Raw genomic sequence first — 22,429 nt, forward strand, 5'->3', positions numbered from 1 at the left:
CAAAATATCTTTGTAACCCCCACTTCTACTGTTGCTAGTGAAAATGCATTTAGTTTAGGGAGGAGGGTTGTGAACCCTTTTAGGGTATCCTTGACTCCTAAAATAATGGAGGCACTAGTGTGTACTAGTGGTTGGCTTAGGGCAGGTGAAGTAAACTTCTATAAGGACCAACGGAAGATATGCTTCAATTTTACAAGGAAATAGAAGAAGAGAAAACAAGAAAGATATGCTTTAATTTTTTTAGTAAATTTGTTATTAAATGGTTTTCAACTTTAATTCTTCTTGCTACTAATTAATATGTTTTCTTTGTTTGTAATGTAGGCTTGACACAAACTCAATCTTCTACAAGTTCAATGCCTCCTCCAAAAGCTTCGACATCTCAAGCTTGAATAACTGATCAATGAATTCTCTTTTTTGAAGTTTACTTCCAATTTTCATTTGGTTTGAAACTTTAATTTCTATTTGGATTGTTAACTTCTATTTGTTTTGGTTCGTAACTTCAATTTGGATTGTAAGCTTAATTTTCATGATGAATCTTGATGCTTCATTTGAATTATTATGTGTGTGAATTGTGAATGATGAATAATAGATGAATTTAATCTATAATGTATGAGATAAAGGTACAAAAAAAAAAGTTTTGCCCTTGAATTGGGTTAAAAAAACAAAAACATATTTTGTCCCAAAACAAAATGGCAATTACCATTGCCATACCATGCCAACCAAACTTTTGGCAATACCGAACTTCGGTATACCGAAAGTTTGGTACGGTAATGGTAATAGATTTTACCAAACCGAAAGTTTGGTACGGTAATTGGTACAAGGATTTTGGTACGGTAACCGTACCGAACCCACCCCTATTTGCTGATGTGAGGCATGGGGACTAGGGTTGCAGGGGAGGGGTCACACCACACACTGTGGGTGGCACACAGATTTAATATTTTGATGTTGACTTGTCTACACTAGTTTCTTAACGATAAGGAAACCCTAATCAAACAAAACTACCAAGCTAATTTAGAGTAAATTTCCTTAATTAACCGATAATTTAATTAGATGCATTTTGATTCGTTGTCATTCATTTCAAGAAACGGTTGTGCAGCTATACCACCCACATTGTGCTTGGGGAAGGATGCATATGCACCTTTTCATACCAACCCATGGGATTTTTACTTATAATTTTTAAAAATTAGATATAGTCATTCAAAATGTTAAATTATATGATATATATATATATGCTTGATGTATTTTTAAATTTTGGATTTGTTGGATATTATTTTTGTATTTTGTCATTTTTTTATTATCTTATCGATATACTTCATACAACTATAATTTTTTTGTAAGTGTCAATATGCACTTATTTACAAGATATACAAGAAATTTATCTAAATCTGCCTAGACGCCCGCCTAGACCCTGCCTAGCCGCCTAGGCGCTAGGCGCCAGCCTGCCGCCTGACTAGCGCCTAGCGTTTTTTAGAACCTTGGTTTCACATATCCAAACATACAAATAAAAACAAAGATGCTTTCAAAAAAAATATGTTCCTTCTGTTTAAATTTCTCAAGTCTCACTCAAATAATTTAAAACAAATGTAGTTTAGGAAAAATAATTAAAGATGATAGTCAGTCCCGAAAGGAATTTATGACAAGAATGTATGTAAATGAGGAGGTTCTGAAACTGATTGAATCTGAAAATCAGAGATACTTGGCCAACCAAGGTAGCTCCTTGTTGTCTTTGAGTGCAAACGCTACATCGTCACTGAAACGCAGCCATTTCAAAATCATATCAGCAGCGAGACCATTGCAACTACTAAGGTCACGAAAGCCTACGGACAAGCAACCCGAGTCTAATCGGTTGCTGCAATGCTAGGACTGGACAGTGGACAGACGAACTAACCTTGGAAAGTTGAGCTGCAACTTCTGCAACCTGTGCTTTGCTCCTGATTCACACAAAATAATTCTGCATTCGCCGAGCTTACAACTGCCAAAAACAATACAAATGAGATATATCACATAATGTAAGTATATATAAACTTAATCGGTACCAACTCTAGAAATTAAACTCTAGTCGTTCGTTCTCAGTGAATATTCTTTAATAAGACAATTGCAGATACAAATAACATCATCCTTTTGCAAGGATCAGTCTGAACAAAGGGCCTCAGTCATAAATGTTACGTCCAAAATACACAAAAAACGAAAACACTCGTTTTAAAACGGAACATATCATATTTTGACCATTGCTCCAAATGAAGGGCCTATGAATAAGCTTGGGATTGCGCTAAAAAGTTTGTAAAACTCGCAATATTCTCTTAGTCAAAAGCCAAAACTGGTACAGTTGGACAAACACTCACATGACAATAAGAAACAGAGGAGATCAATAAACAACTATGTTCCTACGTACAAATGTATGTAGAGAAGAATTAAAATCATAACACGTCTTACCCTATCTTTAATAGTGTGTCATGTCCAGGAAACGCTTCTCCATTGCTGGTACAGAGACATGAGACTGTCATTGCCAACTGCAACGAAAAAACATAACTAGAATGAAAACACTATTACATACAGATTAATCATAAACCTCCGGCACTGAAAGTCTACAGCGAAGGCATCAAAGAGACTGGTAAACCAAAAAATAAAAACAAAATGATGTCTACTTATATTATACTTCACCTTTTCAAAAGTAGTTTCTCCCATTCCTGTTTTATACAGTTCATACACCATAGCAGTCAAAAATACTTTACTCAGTTTGGAACAAGTTTTCATCACCTGCAAGGAGAAAAACAAAGACGAGTTAACGTTAATATAGAATAAGTTTGAACAGCAGAAATCATTGTTTGTCAACAATTTGGCATAAGTTAACTCACTTGAATATGAGGTGCCTGGAACATTTCTTGGATGGCTGCTTCAACCTCTGCCATACCAACAAGGGTTTTTCCTGCAAAGTGGAAACATATAAATCCTGTAAGCGACGAGAAAAAAGCTTCACAAGAAAATTAATAACTTTAATTCCTTGGTTGAATTATCTCAAGATTATTGGTTAAAAGGCTGCTTATTCAATATGTTCCAGAATGATACATTAGGAATATAATTCAATTTCCTCTATATTTTGAGGAGGTCCCAATATGGGGCCATGTTGGAGGAGAGAGGCAAATCTAAATTCCCTTGAGAAAGAGCTTGTGCATCTCTAGAACCAAACTATCCACTTCAATGCATCAATTAAAATCAAATGTTTCGTGTCCTTGATCTAACAAAGGTGCAAATTAAAATATTCATACCAAGCAAATCAAATTTACAACTATTGGGCATGAAGGGAATATCTTCCCAGTTCCCAGTTTCTAGTGATCAAGAAGTCCTCAAGTAGAAACACAATACTTATATTTCAAGACAGATTGGAGAATGAGAGGTTTTTAGTTTTACGGCCCGAGTATCAAGTGATGATCGTGGATGGTTAAATTATCACTCTATGTTCTGTTCATGTGGTAAGTGGAAACTAAAAGCCGAGATTAGTTATTACTTATTAGTTTGAACTAAATGAAAGCAATAAGTTGAGAGTTCAAAAGTGTGAATTGTGATTGAAAGCACTCACTCTTTCCAAAATTTGCAGGACATTGACAAATACGAATAACTTAAGATATTTCTCTCTACTAGATCATTCCAGGAATTGAAGCTTATCAAACATAGTGATAGAAGTTGAAGGGAGAGCGGGGAGTGTAGGACAGATTACCAAAACAATAACAGAGCAAGGATCTTTCAGTTCAAGTTTCCTACTTTAAAGGAGTTGTTCCTCATTGTTTACCTTGCACCATCAATTTATGAATACGCTAGTCTGATAAATCAATGGTTAAAGTTCAATACCTTCAGATGCATCATTAGGGGTTGAGGCTAGTTTCTTTAGTCGATAATCTGTGATTTCTGCTGCACGCCTGCATATCTCCAGTGCACGACGTGCATCCCCTGAAATAGCTGCCACCTGAATATATTATCAAATAATAGGCTGAGTGTCCAGTGCGAGCATCCAGTAATGACTTTATACAGTTTATGACGAAACAGAGAACATACAACTCACCTTTCTTGAAGCGAACTCTATAGCTTGTTGTTTAAATGCATTAATTCCTTTAAGGCGGCTCGAAACTATTTCTTGAAGCTGTTGGTAATTATAGGGGCCAAAGCAAAGCCTTTGGATTCCCATACGACTTGAAATACGAGGAAGCAACTTCTCAGGAAGATCCATGGTATTTGCTATGCCTGAACAGGTTTTTTATTATGACAAGTTAATGCTCCAGTCATATAAAATCTCATAGTCATCAGCATTATTTTTGCAAGAACTGTTTTTTTTTTTCTTTTTCAACTTGCCTTTCTGTATTTGAGTATCCATTTATCTCAGAAAAGAAGGATCACTGTGAGATAAAAGAGTGCAATCATCATTCAACAAGGATGTGTAATGGAGATAAAGTTTACCTATTACAACTAACTTTGAGTGTGGCTTAGTAGGCCAGTCAAGAATGTTGTATAGAACCTGAAACCAAAAAAGGACTTGTATATTTCAATAATACGCATAGTAAAACAATCTATACCATATATAACTGCATGACTGGGATTATATTTAACAAATATTCACATCACAAAATACAGACACTGCTAAATGATAGACTGATAGGGGAAAAAGTAGTTACCGACTGGTTTCTGGTCAGGAGAAGATCGAGTTCATCAATGAGAAGAATACAAGGTTTGTCATCCTCTTTACCAATTTTCTTTCCTTCAGAGAACCGCTCATTTAGCAAGTGGAGAGCCTTTTTCCAACCAACTCTGTGCCCGCTTAATGCTTCATATATAACCTGTGACAAACACAAGTATTACAAGGTAACAATGGCATGCCAGCATGATAAGGTGTAGCAGGTCTAAATATAATTTTTACCCTGTAGATATTCTCTGGTGATGCCAACTTCAGACCATTTATCTCCACAAAACAGTAGGGTCTTATACTTCCGGCATCAACTTCAGACCTTAGATTCTTCATTACTGCTAGCACACTCATTGTCTGCGGTTACAGAAAGATATGACAAGAATAAGTGAAACTCATATCATGCATCATAAGTACATAAAAGAAATTTATAGGCAACGTCACAAACGCTTCTCAACGGATCGTACTTTGCCAGTTCCAGGAACACCATGAATGTACAGGCAACGTCCCAAACACTTATCATCGGAGATAGAATCTTTGATAAATGCAGTTATTTCCAACATTTCTCTGCATGCAAGCAGGTCATTATTACAAACAATGTTACAATAATACAAATAAAAGAAGAAAAAAAACCTTTAACGAATGACTCTCACATACTTATCCCTGCAAGGCAAAGACTTAGGCAAGGATGACAGCAGAAGTGCTGCCTTTGCTATTTCAAGATCAGTCTGCTTGTGGCATCTTACGTGCTCTGGGATTTTCTTCATTCCTATCTTTTGAAGTCCAAAGAACCGCCCCTTCTGTGAATTCTGTAGATACACAATTGCATAGTTTAGTTTGAGGGAGAATACAAACTAAATCCCAGGTATGAGATGGAAGGTAGTGTCCATACTGCAGCCAACTCATGAGCTCGAAATGGTTTAGCTAGTATACTTTTGATGCTTTCCTCGTCATAGTCCATGTCTTCTGAATCAAAGTCCAAGTCTTTGCCAACTTTCCAATCTTCATCACTTCCAGCTTCATCATCATCCTACCAAATTGTTAAAATCCGTAAATTTCAACTCAATTTCAATCCATTTGGATTTAGGTAGTATGTTCAATGCTGCTTCTCATTGCCTGAAACACTTACCCCTTCACCGTCATCAACTTCAGCAAGACGCTTGAAGCTGTGCCAATGAATATCATATTCATATTCGCATAGAAAAACATCATCCCCTTCATTGCTTGCTTTGGCATATTCTTTAGGATTCATCACAAAACAATGTCGAAGAATAGATTCCATCTGTGAAAATATGAATTCATCGTAGACATTTTATAAGTTAGTGAAATAGCTACCAAAAATGTTGAAGAATAGATTCCATGTTAGACGGCACAAAAAGCATGCCCTCCAGTGCAGAAATGTAAGAGGCACCTCAACAAAAAGTTACCAATCAAAGGCATACACTTCATTCGCATATCTAGTTGTTAAATTGCAATAGTTCGTTATAGGACTTCTGCTAAAAATTGCACCTATTGCTTAGCCTTCCAACTTTCCAATGTCTTCTAAGCTCCAAGAATGCAAATCACTGCAGACTAGCCTTTCCCTCTTAGAAAAGCCCAAAATAAATTTAGAGATATCCGGTAAGAACCCCACCTTTAGCATGTTCTGCCAGCTTTCAATATCTTTAGGAGCTATCTAAAGGAAGGAAAACTAGTCATATACAAACAGGAAAACTAGTGGTATACAGGCCTATTCGACTACCCTAGCTGCTTCAGCTTCAGCCACTCGAATTTTTTATATTCCTTTTTTGGTCTTAAGAATGCTGGTTTTAAGAATGAGTGATTGCCCTTCTCCGACCCTTACTGCCCAACCTGAAAGCGGACAGCTAATGCGGTCCCCAGAAAGAGCTGATTTGAGGATGAGGAATTAGCATTCCAACCCGCTTTCTTCCTTTACCTAAAACTAGTGGTATACAAGCCTATTCAACTAACTTAAACAAGAGAAGTTGCTTGATATATGGTTCTCATCTTCTCATTCACAAGTTTTTTCAACTTATTCAGCATGATCCTGTAAACTTAATCAGCATAATTCTATGAACTTAATCAACAAAATTTTGTAAACTTAATCACCACAATATTTTAAACTGAGTCTGCCTTTGCACCAGAGTATGACTTCATGGAAGACCAACTCCAACTTTCTCCATAAGGAAAATAAAGGTATACTCAATTTTGCACTATTTTGAACTCAAAAGATACTAATAGAAATCGCCTGCCAATAAAAGTAGTCAAAACTGCACAACCTGACGCGTTTGAAATGCAGGCGGGTCACAAGGGAAAAGAAATTACTGAACATCAAAAACTTATGTGAAAATCTGTGTGCATCACTTAACTTATAAAACCAATGTGCAATCAACTCCCTTTAAACCAAGAGTTAATCCTACTTTATATGTATTGGTTTTGGCTAAATATGTGTTTGTTAATCTATTTTGGCTTCTTTTTTACTCTCGGGCTAAGCATATGTCCCATCGTGGTTATTCAAACGGAAAAGGATCCTTTCATGAAGCAATCACAGCTATACAAGAAATAATTCTTACTACAACAATAATCAAGATTTGTTAGTATCTCTCACCTCAATGTCAGCAAAATCATTTGTGCGATAAATTTCTCTCCGCAAATTATGAGGTTGTCTTCCAGTTGCAGTCTCTTCTGGGATTATATACCAACGTACCCGACACCAATAGCTTCCATCTACTTCTTTCCATATGCTGCACAATTTCAAATACACAAAGACCAAAGTCCACATGCATTACAATCAAAAACTACAGCAAATGTCACACCGTACACAAAATTAAATCAAATTACAAATCTACCTTTCAATGTGGGCAGCCCACAAATCGCTGGAGAGAAGCCTCTCCCTCAATGTTCTAACCAGCTTCTTCCCCTCTGGAGGTGTCGGAAGCTGGACCTTTTTACCCAACTTGCGAGCCTCACAAAACCCGCAAATCCAGTCCCCTTCAGGAACATCCTTCAGTGGAGGTTTCAAGCATTTCAAATGAAACCCACCTAAGCAATCATCACACTCAATCATCAAAACCTTTCCAGACTTAAAGCAAACCCTACATTCCTCCACTTCATCCAAATCCTCATCCGAACTCGCATCCTCTCTCCTCCTCACATACACGTTATCCCCTACTTCAAACTCACCCCCATCATACACAACCTTCTTATAATAAACCCGTCTTTTCGGCACTGACTTAACGCTCTTGCTCTCCTCAAAATTGACATTTTTCGAGGCCCTAGAACGCGTAACCACCGTGCTTTTCTGCTCCCTTTTCCTCTTTTTAATCTCCGACTGCCCTGGAGTCACAGGAGATATTGAAATTTCAACCTCGGTCAAATCTGCCTCCTCTTTATCCTTCCACATCTTGCCCTTCTCAGCAGATTTTGGGGTTTTTGCAGTTCCCGCATTTCCCCCTTTTCTTCGTGTTTTGCCCGAATCATTTCGCAATTCGTGTTGAGGCGTCGCGTCTTTCTTCGGCGAATCTTCAAATAGCTTCTGGGAAGTGGCGGAACCGGCCTGCAGCGAGGCCCGGCGAGCCGACCGGCGGGGAGTAGGGGTTCGTGGAGTTGTGGGAGTTAGAGGCGGCGGTGGCTTGGAATTGGAACGCTTGGATTTCTTGGGGGACTGCAGGACCCTCTTCGGAGTGTCTGCCATGGCCGCTCAGACTCCAAGCGTGCAGAAACGATGGCAATGTAATTGGAGAAAAAGAGATTCGAGACGGACACAGAGAGCGAATTTAGCGGTTGAAAAATGGCGGGAAAATTGCTACGGAGGGAAAGTATGAGATCTGAATCTGATACGGTAACCTTGATGGCCCACCAGCTACTGCTACTTGGCCCATTGCCCTCTTTCCCCATTTTTCATGTCACCCTTGGAATGACAATTTTCTCCGTCGTGAGTACCCAAACGTTACGGTCCATTTGTGATAAATAATAATAATAATAATAATATCGTATCACAATATTTTTTTTTTTTAAAGAAAACAACTAGTGACAAGTCATGATTATCCACTTATTCCAGAGGCCTGGAAGACTCACAAAACCATTTCAGTCTCTCCCTGGTCACAAGTCTGATATCCACATCAACTTAAATCTCAATTATTTAACTGGTCACAATTGAATTTGACAATATATATTAATCTAATCAAATATCGACGATGCATGTAGGCTAAAATAATTAAAAGGGAAAAATTATTTGAACACGTCTAACCTCTTTATACACCCAACTTAAATTTTAAATGTGAAATGTCTTTATTACCCTCTTACATAATTACTATCAAGTACAAAATAAAATTAACAAGAAAAACAAGATTTATCTATAAACTCATACCCAATAATGAAACCCTAACCATCACTTAATTTTTCTCCTTCGTTATGCTATAGCAAAAATATGACAACCCGTCCCAAATTTTATATTTTTATTAATTTTTAAAGCGTGACTTTACGAAAATGCCCTTAGAGGCGGGAGTATTGACTTTCGTGGACCAACGTATAGTGAGACGTACGAAATATTTCTATAGTGTATTCCTGAAGTTCTCGTTAAAAATTTTGTGTGTGTATATATATATATATATATATATATATATATATATATATATATATTGCTATTTTATATCTTCGCATAAAAAGATACTATTATTATTATTATTAGGAGGATGTGGAGATTATAGAGGAAAAGAAATGAGAGAACCAGCAGGGGATGAGGAAGGGTAGAACTGCCCAACCGGTGAGAGAGAGAAAGAGAGAGACATTAGCTGAATCAGGAGATGAGAGAGCAAGGGATGGCCAATCAGAAAGCAAGAAAGGAGGGAAAGGAGAAGGGGGAGAAACGGGGGAAAGGGAGAAACAAGTTCCCCAACCCGCGTGACCCGTGCATCCATATCTCCATATTTTCCGGTGGTTTTCCACTGGATTTCTCACGAATTGGATCAAGACACCACCACCAATCATCTCCTAGTCCTTTCCTCTTCCATTTCCACCCAAATTTGGAAGGGATTTGATTGTAAGTTGGTGAAAAATACCCGTGGGTGCTGCGGGGAACCATGTGTTAAATCCATCAATTGTGAAACCATTCAATTACCACCACTAGAACACTCCCCTAGAACCCAGGAATAAAGCCCAAGCTGTGGTGAAGACGTTGGAACACCAAGGATGTCGAATTGAAGAACACCCATTATAGGGTTTCCAGTGGATTTGAGTGAAATTGGAGCTCTTTGCAGCCAAATTGGCCTTGGTCACAGGTATGAAAGTTGCTCCACACATCGAGATCTTCATTTCTGCAAAATTTGGTAATTTTTAGAAATAGTTGAATTTTCCGACGAGTTGGGGCGGCCGATCGCCACCCACAGCGGCGCCTGACTAGTGGGCCGCCAATGCTATTTTTAGGCTATGTTAAATGTCTTGAATTCAGTTTTGATATTTGTATATCGTAGGTTGATTGTTTGGACCTAAACTCATTAGGATACGCTACTTGGTAAAGATATGAATTGAAGATCTGACCGTTGGATCGTCACCAAACTTTAGTATATTATAGTACGTAATAATTGAGGACCATAGGAACTTACGGATCTAAAATATGATATACGGATCTTCCCGAATTGGATTCGTAAGTTTATAAAATAACAAGTTAACTACCACTTGGTTTTGGCAATTGGCGGAAATCCGACCGTTGGATCGTAATGGGACTTTAGGATGTTGCTCTAGAAGTATAATGTGGGTCTTTGGAAGCAACGGATCGAAAATCCGTGGTGCAGATCATTCGAATTGAATTACATAGAGATGCATTTGATGTGAATTGTGTATTTTATTGGTATGAATTCTGAGATGTGATTGATAATTGGTCATAGGCGACGATGGTTCGTGATGTCTCGATATGCGTGCTAGAGAGTCGTAGCGCGGACCTCAAGTGAGTGGGTCTTTTCCTTTCTATTGTATATTATATATATGGTTGACAATTCCACAAACGTTTATAAATTGATTATTGCATATAATTACTGTGAATGCTTTGAAGTACTATTGCGAACTACGAATGGCTTGATCCCTATTAGGGTACGTAGGCAGTCTAACGAGACGTTAGATGCAGCCATACTATAAATGAGACTAATTAATTGAGACAATAGCCTTGTTTGGGAAATTGTGCAATGTGAGGGACATTGATGGAAAATGTGAGATTTAACCTTATGATTTTATTGATGCACAAAATCAGTGAGGACTTTGGTACAACAGAAAATGTTAAGTTTGTAACCCTCACTAGATTGCTCCGGTCACTAGTATGAATAAGTATGTAAATTGATAGAGATAGGGAAGCAAACACAAGATGTACGTGGTTCACCCAGACTGGCTACGTCCACGGAATAGAGGAGTTCTCATTAATTGTGAAGGATTTACACAAGTACATAGGTTCAAGCTCTCCTTTAGTGAGTACAAGTGAATGATTTAGTACAAATGACATTAGGAAATATTGTGAGAGAATGATCTCTATTTATAGAAGAGAGTTTCTAGTTTCATTCTGACATTGACACGTGTTGTGTTGTGATTGGCTTCTGATGTTGACATGTGTCGCGCTATGATTAGCTTTTGATGTCGACACATGTCGCGCTTTGATTGGCCTCCTGGTTGGAGGGAAACTCTTATGGGTCTTTGATGGTATAACGTTGACTTGTGTTCAGTAGTTTCGGGATTGGTCAAGTATGGTACAAACAATGCTCCCCTAAGTTCCCGAGTGATGGAAGCTCCACGGTTGGGGACTTGCAAGATCCAAGCCATTGAGTAATCATGAAACTTCTAAGTACCGAAGTGTGGTATCATTTTCACTTGCCTTATCTGTCTCATATGTAGATGTGGCATCTTCTCTGGAAGTACTTTTCCTCCATCCAAGGATGGTATCTTTAACCGATGAAGATGCACAAGGTAATGTATCAATTTCACTTAAAGCTTACTTGTAGTTTCGGGCTTGGTCAAGTGTGATACAAACCCTATAGTAGGATTCCCCCAAGTCGTTGAGCTAGGAGATTTGCTGAAAGAGGTAACATACAAGGTAAGCAATCAGACTTCCAAGCAAGCAACCTGGATCGGAGGTTCGACTTCGGCTTTCGGTTAATTGTTCTCATTCTCCTTGTGTTGTAAATAGCACTAAGGATAAGGAGAAGCAAATGGAGAAGAGATGATATGAGATACTTTTGTTTTTTAAGAAGTAACTTTCCACAGGCTTATTCTTGAACTGGGCTGGAGGGTTTTCTGGTTCCCTTCAGAGTATAAGGCCGACTCAAGAATTTGAGGGTCAAAACAAGTCCATCAAATCTAGAGTACGTTCGACCTTGATGATATTGGATACTTTTGCTATTGACAAAGTAGTAGATGTATCGGCACGTGTTCTGTTATGCTTGTCTCCACATGTTTCCTTGTATCCTTCTCACTTGCCCTATTTGTTCCTCAGGTAGATGTGGTATCTTCTCTGGAAGCATAAGATGTTGAAGATGAGTACTCAAGAGCAAAGCTAGGTAAGTAATCAGGCAATGGGTTCCAGGCAATCAGTTCCTGACTAGAAGCTTGATTCCAAGTGCTAACTGATTGCTCTTTTTCTCCTTGTCTAGCAGGTAAGAACAAGGCCAAAGGAAAAGACAGGGAAAAAGCATGATATAGGATACTCTTGCTTTTAACCCTAATGATATGAGATACTTTTGCTCTGGTGTGGCTTGTTTGCAGAGGTATTATCGGGAGGAAAATAAGCTGAGTATTTCGAGAGACTCTGCTGAGAGTGCCCTCTTAGATGTGAAGAAAAGTTGAGCATTTTTTTTATTTGCAGGTTTGCTTGGCTGTGGAGGATGGAGGTCGACATATATAGGAGCCTCCCTAACAACAAGTAGTAGTGTTATTCCTTTACCCTTCTTGGTCGTAGCAATGTAGTGGGAGCTGCAAGCTTCACGTGTTTTAACTTTGTCAGAGCACTTTGAAAAAGTGGTATGCGGTATCTGGAAAGCTGATGTTGTGTGTGAAGATTACAGACAAGCTTTATCCAAGGAAATCTGGCTCTCAAAGTTCAAAGAGCGATGCCTCTTCGGTTTTCAAACAAGCAATCCTGTTGGGAGTCTGGCTCTTGAGATTCGGAGAGCGGTGCCTTTTTTATTTTTGAGAAAGTAATCCTGTTGGGAGTCTGTCTCTAGAGATTCGGAGGGCGGTGCCTCTTCGATTTTTGAGCAAGTAATAATGTTATTCCTTTACCCTTCTTGGTCATAGCAATGTAGTGGGAGCTGCAAGCTTCACATGTTTTAACTTTGTCAAAGCGCTTTGAAAAAGTGGTATGTGTTATCTGGAAAGCTGATGTTGCGTGTGAAGATTGCAGACAAACTTTATCCAAGGAAATCTGGCTCTCGAAGTTGGGAAAATGGTGCCTCTTCGGTTTTCGAACAAGCAATCCTGTCGGGGATCTGGGTCTCGAGATTCAGAGAACGATGCCTCTTCGATTTTTGAGAAAGCAATCCTGTTAGGAGTCTGACTCTTGAGATTCGGAGAGCAGTGTCTCTTCGATTTTTGAGAAAGTAATCATGTTGGGAGTCTAGCTCTCGAGATTCGGAGAGTGGTTACTCTTCGATTTTTGAGCAAGCAATCTTGTTGTGAGTGTTTTCTCGAATGTGAGTAAAGGTTAGGCATTTTTGCCAGTCTGCCTTGCCACGGAGCACAGAGGTTGACACACATTGGGACTTTCTAGTTATCAAGCAGTGGTGCTGTTCCTTTACCCTTGTGAGTAATAGTAGGGTAGCTGGACCTTCAAAATTTATGTGTCTAAACTTTGTCAGAGATCTTTAGCAAAGTTATCTGTGGTACCCGAGGAGCTGATGTTATGTGTGGAAAGTGATGCCTCTTTGAAATCCGGAGAGTGGTGCTTCTTTGGAATCCGGAGAGTGGTGCCTTTTCGATTTTTGAACCAACGGCCCTGTTGCCCTATCTTTTATAAGGGCACCAATTATGTGCAAGGGGTTCATTCAGAGAGTTATTGCTTGTAGGAATTTTCCCCTTACTTCAGAGATTTATTGCACCTCATTTCTCCTTCATCATTTCTGAGAATGTCTGGCCCATCCGACCGTCGTTTTGACTTGAACTTTGGTGAAAAGGCAGCCATGCCTTCTCAAGACAACATATGGCGCCCATCCTTCTTATCCCCTATTGGTCCTCTTACCGTTAGGGACTCTGTGATGAAGAATGATATGACCGCTGCGGTGGTGTCCAGGAACCTTCTCACTCCCAAAGATAACAGACTACTTTCCAAACGGTCAGATGAGTTAGCTGTTAAGGATTCTCTGGCTCTCAATGTTCAGTGTATAGGTTCTGTGTCTAATATGGCCCAACGCCTATTTGCTCGAACCCGCCAAGTTGAATCATTGGCGGCTGAAGTGATAAGTCTCAAACAGGAGATCAAAGGGCTCAAGCATGAGAATAAACAGTTGCACAGGCTCGCACATGACTGTGCTACAAACATGAAGAGGAAGATCGACCAGCTGCAGGAATTTGATGGTCAGATTTTACTTGATCATCAGAGGTTTGTGGGTTTGATCCAAAGGCATTTATTGCCTTCGTCTTCTGAGGCTGTACCGTGTAATGAAGCTCCAAATGATCAACCTTCGGTGCCTCCTCCTTCTGGGGTTTTGCCTTGTACTGAGGCTCCAAATAATCACCTTCTGGTGCCTCCTCTTTCTGGGACTCTGCCTACTGCTAAGACTTCTCCTGAGCAACCTTTGTGAAGGGTCTCTCTTGTTTGTTTATTTTGATTCATGTATATGTACATATTTGTAACTTATCAGAGATATCAATAAACAAGTTTTGCTTCATTTCAACGTAGTGTGTTAAATACACCAAGGCCTTCTTCACTAAGTTCTTTGAATTTTTCCTTTTGTTGAAGCTTGTATGTTGAAACTTTGTGAGTGAAGCATGTAGGTTGAGGTAGTGCTCCCTTAATTTCCCGAGTGAGGAAAACTTCTCATTTGGAGACTTGAAAAATTCAAGTCACTGAGTGGTCGTGAGACTTCCAAGTATCAAGGTGCAGTAGCATATGATAGGAGTCCCCCAAGTCTCCGGTCGAGGGAGTTAACGAATAAGGCATTTCCTTTCTAAGAGGTAGCCCAAAACTCCTTCATATATATTTGTTATGAAAGTTGTTAGGCCCAAAGAAGAGGAGGGCTAGACAATTTTTTATTTTTATTTTTTCGAAAATTTGTTTTCAATTTTTTTTTTTAATTTTCGAATTTTCGAATTTTCGAATTTTCGAATTTTTGAATTTTTGAATTTTTGAATTTTCGAATTTCTGAATATATATATATATATATATATATATATATATATATATATATATATATTAAAGCTTTGTAGGTGAAGCTTTGGTGTTGAAGCTTTGTAGGTGAAGCTTTGAGGTTGAAGCTTTGTTGGGCACCATGAATTGATTTTGCTTCACACTATCTTGATCAAGATAGTGTGAAGCTTTTGTAGGTGAAGCTTTTGTGTTGAAGTTTTGTAGGTGAAGCTTTTGTGGGTCAAGCTTTTGTGGGTAAAGCTTTTGTAGGTGAAGTTTTTGTAGGTCAAGCTTTGTTGGGCACCATGAATTGATTTTGCTTCACACTATCTTGATCAAGATAGTGTGAAGCTTTTGTAGGTGAAGCTTTTGTGTTGAAGTTTTGTAGGTGAAGCTTTTGTGGGTCAAGCTTTTGTGGGTCAAGCTTTTGTAGGTTAAGCTTTTGTGGGTCAAGCTTTTATGGGTGAAGCTTTTGTAGGTCAAGCTTTGTTGGGCACCATGAATTGATTTTGCTTCACACTATCTTGATCAAGATAGTGTGAAGTTTTTGTAGGTGAAGCTTTGGAGTTGAAGCTTTTGTTGAATTTCCCTTTTTTTTTTGTGAAACTAGAAATTTGAAAATGTGGGAGAGACAACATATACAAAATTTGCTTCCACACTGTTGAGCAAGAGATTGTGATGCAAGCCACACCTTGTAGTAGTTAAAGGTTTGGATGAACCATATGAATTGAATTTGCTTCGAACAGTCTTGAATTTGCTTCGAAGGTTTGAGAATTGTAGTTGCCCTCCATTGATGAAGCTTTTGTTGGCACCATAAATTGGTTTTGCTTCACACTGTCTTGATCAAGAGTGTGTGAAGTTTTTGAGAATTATGGTTGAACTCCTTTGATGAAGTTTTTGTTGACACCATAAATTGGTTTTCCTTCACATTGTCTTGATCAAAAGTGTGTGAAGCTTTTGAGAATTGTGGTTACCCTCTATTGATGAAGCTCTTGTTGGCACCATAAATTGGTTTTGCTTCACATTGTCTTGATCAAGAGTGTGTGAAGCTTTTGAGAATTGTGGTTACCCTCCATTGATGAAGCTCTTGTTGGCACCATAAATTGGTTTTGCTTCACACTGTCTTGATCAAGAGTGTGTGAAGCTTTTGAGAATTGTGGTTGCTCTCCTTTGATGAAGCTCTTGTTGGCACCATAAATTGGTTTTGCTTCACACTGTCTTGATCAAGAGTGTGTGTGAAGCTTTTGAGAATTATGGTTGCCCTCCATTGATGAAGCTCTTGTTGGCACCATACATTGATTTTTCTTCACATTGTCTTGATCAAGAGCGTGTGAAGCTTTTGAGAATTGTGGTTGCCCTCCATTGATGAAGCTCTTGTTGGCACTATAAATTGGTTTTGCTTCACACTGTCTTGATCAAGAGTGTGTGAAGCTTTTGAGAATTGTGGTTGAACTCCTTTGATGAAGCTCTTGTTGGCACCATAAATTGGTTTTGCTTCACACTGTCTTGATCAAGAGTGTGAAGCTTTTGAAAATTATGGTTGCCTTCCATTGATGAAGCTCTTGTTGGCATCATAAATTGGTTTTGCTTCACACCGTCTTGATCAAGAGTGTGTGAAGCTTTTGAGAATTGTGTTTGCCCTCCATTTATGAAGCTCTTGTTGGCACCATAAATTGATAAAGCTAATGTGTTCACCTCTTCCCCCCCCCCTTTTTTCGGATTTTTTTTTTTTAGGGGAAGAGGGGGTGCTGCAAGTTTGAAATTTGAAAACTCCTGAGCTTGTGTGGAAGTTTGAAGACTTTCCATGTGGGGTTTTCTCATGGTTTGAATTTTGAATTTTGAATTTCTTTGGCCATGTTGAACCTTATAAGAATGAGAAGTTTCCACTCTTTTCATTGTCTTCATTTGCTCATTTTGTAGTGATTTTTTTAGAGATAGAGTGCTCTTATAGTTGAGAGGGATTCTGGCATTGCTTTGCACCATCTTCAGGTTGGTAGTCTTCTCCACTAGATCACATGCTTTCATTCTTGTTGAATTGTTTGAGTGTTCATGTATTTGGTTGAGAACATAATAAACTGATTGAGCTTTTCTCCACGCCCTAGGAACTTTCTTATGTTTTGATCTTTCATGTGGTGATAGAGTTTGTTTTTGTTTGTTGTAGATGTCAGAGTTTGGAAGTCCTAGTGATGGGGGCTCCCCTAACTCTAACTCTAGGTTTGAGCTTGCAATGCTGGAGGCTTTAGGGCCTTTGTTGGAGTCTTGTACAAAAAATTCAAGATTAGGTGATCTTCGCAATTGCCAAGCCTTAGCCAATATTGGTTCTTCCTCCTTCATGTCAGTGGGTGAGGGGGTTGTTTGTGATTCCATACCCATATTTCGCTCTGAGTTCATAGCAGACCATTTAGTGCAAAACTTGTTAAATAGCAAAAAGCAGCTTGAGGCCCTAGGGCAATCATGCAGTATCCCCCGTAGTGTAGGAATGCATTTGGTGCATTATGAAGAATTGTCCTCTGAACCACCCAATGGTCATGTTATGTTCTATACCCAGATATTATTGACTTTAGGGGTGAAGCTGCCTTTGCACCCGTGGTTGCAATGGATGCTGTCTTTCATTGGATATGCGCCTGGGCAACTCTACCCTGGTTTTTTGGGATACCTTGATCGGGTTTTATATTATTTGGATGGAATGTGGGTTAAGTGAGCCTTCCTTTCATCAATGGCGCTACTGCTATAAGATGCACCCGGTGAAAGCATGCACTGGGTATGCCGAGTGTGCATGTTGTAGTGAGATAGAACGTATTGTCTTTAGTAAGAAAAAGGCGTACTGCACTTGGAAAAACCGTTGGTGCTTTCTTTATAATGATTGGGAGTATGCTAAAGGTGTCACGCCTGAGCGACGTGTTCCTACTCACTTCCAGACTGTAGGTTGTAATGTATCCATTGTTTGCATTATTTGCTATTTGTCGTGATTTTCTCTTGCTTCTAACATTTTTTCTTTGTGCAGTGACGCGAGGGACCATCAAATTGTCTGGACGAGAGCTAGCTGACGTAGAGAAGGTGTTGAGGGTGCCCAAAGATGATAGACATTTGGGCAAGCTACGACCCTTATTTCGAAAGTACGGTTTCCAGCCCCTAGTGTCGGAGTGCCAGAGACGAGCAAGTAAGTTGTGTCTTTCATTTCGTCTCCTTTTTCTTTTACAAAGTTGCATTCCTTACTTTGATTTTTCTTATTCAGTGGAGAAAGTGGGCAAGAAAGGGGAAACTAACGCCAAGAAAGGGAAAACACCCATGTTAGTTCCTGTAGACGACATTTTGTTTCACAAGGGAGCTCGTAAACACCGGGTGAGGCCAACCCCTAAACCTAAGTCGCAAAATGAGGTCCTCAAGATTGCTACCTTAAAGAAGGCTGAAGCTAAGGCCATCGGATGTGCTGCTACCATAGTTGCAGGGGATGAGAGACGACTGTTGCCTCCTCTTCCTACCATCAATCCCATATTTCCTCCAACCATGGAGTTTGCTGACCAAGAAGGTGGCCTTAGCTGTAGCCGTAAGAGAAAGTACAAGGAAGAGGTTGGCAGCATTCATTGGAATGACTTGAAGGTTTCCATGCAGCCAAGTAGTTTTAGGTATGTCAATAATTGCCTGGCAGAACGTCGATCCACTATTGATGAGTTTGGCGAGCCACTAGATGAGAATGAATCAAATCGTGATTGGATGATGAGGCTATCTTCTTATGTAAGTGTTACTTTGTCATTTCTCTGCTTTCTCCCCTCTTTTTCCTGGTAGTGATGATTATCTTGTCATGTAGGTCATGACAGAGTACGATGACAGATTGCGAGAAGTCGAGCGGTACAAGGTAAAGTTTAAATAGAATAAGCAGTTTGTGAATGACGCCAGAAAAACGAGCAAAGCTTTGGCTGATGCAATCCGCCTTAAGGATGAAAACTTTGAGAGTTTGAAGAGGCGGAATGGTGAGAACGTGAGGCTGAAGAAACAATTGGAAGCGACTAAGGAACAGTTGGAGACAACCATCCTTGAGGTTTCCAAGGTTAAAGGGGAGTTGGATAGTGCCTTGGTTGAGGTTTATGGGCTGAAAATGAGTATCCCTACTGAGAGGGATGCTGCTGTGCAGGAGTTCTTAGGTTCCCAGGCCTTTCACGATGCTTTTAGACCTCACTGCATCCGAGCGGCTAATTTTGAGAAAAGGAAATGGATAGCCGTCCTTGAGCGTTACGACAATGAAAGCATTATCTGAAAGTACCGTGATGAGATGGATGAGTACCGACAAAAGGGTGAAGCCTTCGTCCTCGTAGTTGATCCTAGTAGTGATGATGACTCTGATAATGAGGCTAGTATCAGTGAGCAGTCTCAGGAGAGTGAGGATGGTCCTGAAGATGATGAGGAAGATGGTGATGGCGATGGGGTTGAAACGCAGAGTGATATTGTCAGGGGTTCGGCCTCAGATGAGGATGACTCGTAGTGCCCTCTTTTTCTGCATGTACTCTGGATGTACGAGTTTGTTGTTTGTGTGGCATGTGCCATGTACTCTGAATGTACTAATTTGTTGTTTGTGTGGCATGTGCCATGTACTTTGGATGTACTAGTTTGTTATTTGTGTGGCTTGTGCCATGTACTCTGGATGTACTAGTTTGTTGTTTGTGTAGCATGTTCCATGTACTCTGGATGTACTAGTTTGTTGTTTATATAGCTTGTGCCATGTACTCTGGATGTACTAGTTTGTTGCTACTTACCAAGTATTTGCACTATCATTGATGAATGCCTGGCTATGTTTGAGCAAATCCTTTGTTTAGATATAAGCCATAACTTGGACGTACTAGTTTTGTCCAGTACTGTTTGTTTATTTGTATAGTCTTGTTGACATATACTTAGACTTGATTTCCTATTGGAAGCATTCATGTTGAAGCTTTGAACCCGAGTGTTTCATTGTTAGGAATGTAAAAGGATTAGGATTGAGTTATCTAAATCACCTCTTTATTGAATTCATGCTAAATAGTTTTCGTTACATAGGATGCTGAACGGCTGAAGCTTAACACTTGTACAATGTAAGTTTACTTGGAATAGTACTTCAAGTGATCAACATTCCATGGATGGCCAAGGGTTTTGCCATCAGAGCTTCTAAGCTTGTAGGAGCCAGGGCGACTGATGCCAACAACTTCAAATGGTCCATCCCAGTTTGGACTAAGTGTTCCTTCAATCGGGACTCTGTCACGGAGTAATCTTTTCTTCAATACCCAATCCCTTACTTTGAAAGAACAAGGTTTGACCCGGGAGTCATAGTAGTTGGAGATGCGCTGCTTGTAGGCGACATTCTTAAAGTGTGCCTAGTTTCTGTGTTCCTCGACTAGATCTAAGTTGAGGGTAAGTTGCTTGTCATTTTCGCTTTGCACGTAGTTCTGGACTCGGAACGTTGCTTGCTCAAGCTCAACTAGGACAATTGCCTCTGTACCAAAGGCAAGTGAGAATGGGGTTGTTGATGTCCGATACGAAGTGCGGTATGACCAAAGAACTTGAGGTACAAATTCTGGCCAACAACCTTTAGCCTTGTCCAAGCTGGTTTTCAAAGTTCGCTTAATTATTTTGTTGATGGCTTTAACTTGTCCATTAGACTGGAGATGAGCTGGGGAGGCAAAACATAAGTTGATGTTGAACTTAGAGCAGAACATCCTGAACTTATTATTGTCGAACTGTCGCCCGTTGTCAGTGTATCGCATTGGGAATGCCGAATCTGCAAAGGATGTTCTTCCATACGAAGTCTTCTATTTTTGCCTCAGTAATGGTTGCCAAGGGTTCTACTTCGACCCACTTTGTGAAGTAGTCCACTGCAACGATTGCATAACGAACCTTGCCCTTCCCTGTAGGCATTGGGCCGATCAAATCAAGTCCCCATTGGGCGAAGGGCCAAGGGCTGATCATAGGAGTGAGCGGCTCAGGAGAGGAGTGAGGAATAGTTGCGTAGCGTTGACACTTATCACATGAGTGGGATATTCTGATGGCATCTTGGTGGAGTGTTGGCTAGTAATATCCTTTGCGAAAAGCCTTGTGTGCTAAAGATCGAGATCCAGCATGATCTCCGCAGACTCCTTCATGTATTTCCCGAATGACAGTTTCCGCCTCTGTGGGCGTAAGGCATCTTAGGTATGGTAGGTTAAAACCCTACTTGTAGAGTTGGTCATTAATGATCAAGTAACGGGTAGCCTTGTATCGAATCTGCTTAGCTTGGACTTTGTCATTTGGAAGGGTGCCATGAGCAAGGAATCTATAAATCAGGGTAATCCAACTATCCCTTTGTTGTAAGTTGCACACTTCTGCAGCCATGGTGTTTGATGCTACCAACAATTTGACCTGAATTTTTCTCACAATCTTGTCTTCCACCGCTGTGGTGAGGCGAGCCAAAGCATCTGCATGACTGTTTACCGCTCGAGGAATTTGGGTGATCTGGTAGTGGAAGTGCTTAAGCAACAATTATGTTTGTGCCAAATATGCAACCATGGAGCTATCCTTAGCGTCAAAGTTGTTGGTGACCTGGTTAACCACCAATTGGGAGTCACTGAAAATATCAATTCGTTTAACCCCAAGGTGTTTGGCTAAACGTAAGCCTGCTAGGAGGGCTTCATATTCGGCCTCATTGTTCGACGCCTTGAATTTGAAACGAAGAGCATACTCCATTGCCACTTTGTCAAGGGTCGTAAGGACTAGTCCTGCTCCACAACCCTGTTGGTTGGACGAGCCATCAACATATAGACTCCATGCTGGGGCTGTTGGTTCTATTTTCTGAGCTTCCGAGGGTAATGAAACCACTTCTTTAGGTGTAGAAACAATGTTAACAGGATATGTGAAGTCGGCGATGAAGTATGCCACTGCTTGGCCCTTCTCAGCTGGCTTTGGTTGGTAGGAGATGTCAAACTCACCCAATGCTATTGCCCATGTGATCATTCGCCCAGAAGTGTCAGGACTTTGGAGTATCTGTCGAAGAGGATGATTGGTAAGCACGATGATGGAGTGTGCTTGGAAGTAAGGGCCAAGTTTTTTAGCAGACATGACCAATGCTAGAGCCAATTTCTCAATGTTGGAGTATCGTGTCTCTGCATCTTGTAAGGCCTTGTTAGCGTAGTAGACAGGCCGTTCGACATTACCATCCATTCGAATGAGAACGGAACTTACTGCTGAAGCCGATATCGACAAATAGATAATGAGAGTGTCACCAACCTCAGGTTTGGAGAGCAAAAGGGCTTTACTCATGTAGTCTTTGAGGTTCTTGAATGCCTCAGCATATTCATCAATCCATGTAATGTACTTCTTATTTCCCTTAAGTGCTATGAAGAAAGGAGCACATCTGTCTGTGGCCTTAGAGATGAACCTAGTTAAGGCTGCCACCTTGCCAGTAAGGCTCTGGATGTCTTTTGAAGTTATCGGTT

General features: G+C 40.0%; 1 protein-coding gene and 1 non-coding gene across 2 annotated transcripts; both read right to left on the reverse strand.

Moving 5' to 3' along the window:
- Positions 1 to 1,517: 1,517 nt before the first annotated feature.
- On the reverse strand, positions 1,518 to 8,510 carry LOC103456394 (origin of replication complex subunit 1A-like). Its single transcript, XM_008396109.4, has 16 exons — positions 7,522 to 8,510; positions 7,281 to 7,416; positions 5,802 to 5,954; positions 5,565 to 5,702; positions 5,330 to 5,481; positions 5,140 to 5,239; positions 4,907 to 5,029; positions 4,665 to 4,826; positions 4,450 to 4,507; positions 4,058 to 4,236; positions 3,847 to 3,961; positions 2,856 to 2,926; positions 2,662 to 2,757; positions 2,434 to 2,510; positions 1,889 to 1,972; positions 1,518 to 1,750 (listed from the first exon to the last, which is right to left on the reverse strand). The coding sequence occupies exons 1-16, from the start codon at positions 8,364 to 8,366 to the stop codon at positions 1,687 to 1,689; spliced, it is 2,553 nt and encodes an 850-aa protein (XP_008394331.3). The 5' UTR covers positions 8,367 to 8,510; the 3' UTR covers positions 1,518 to 1,686.
- LOC114824282 (small nucleolar RNA snoR28) lies at positions 5,817 to 5,894 on the reverse strand. The gene has a single exon (XR_003772423.1). It is a non-coding gene; the product is annotated as a small nucleolar RNA snoR28 (small nucleolar RNA).
- Positions 8,511 to 22,429: the final 13,919 nt, after the last annotated feature.

This window comes from Malus domestica, chromosome 03 (genome assembly GCF_042453785.1).
Source record: "Malus domestica chromosome 03, GDT2T_hap1".
Taxonomy (NCBI): domain Eukaryota; kingdom Viridiplantae; phylum Streptophyta; class Magnoliopsida; order Rosales; family Rosaceae; genus Malus; species Malus domestica.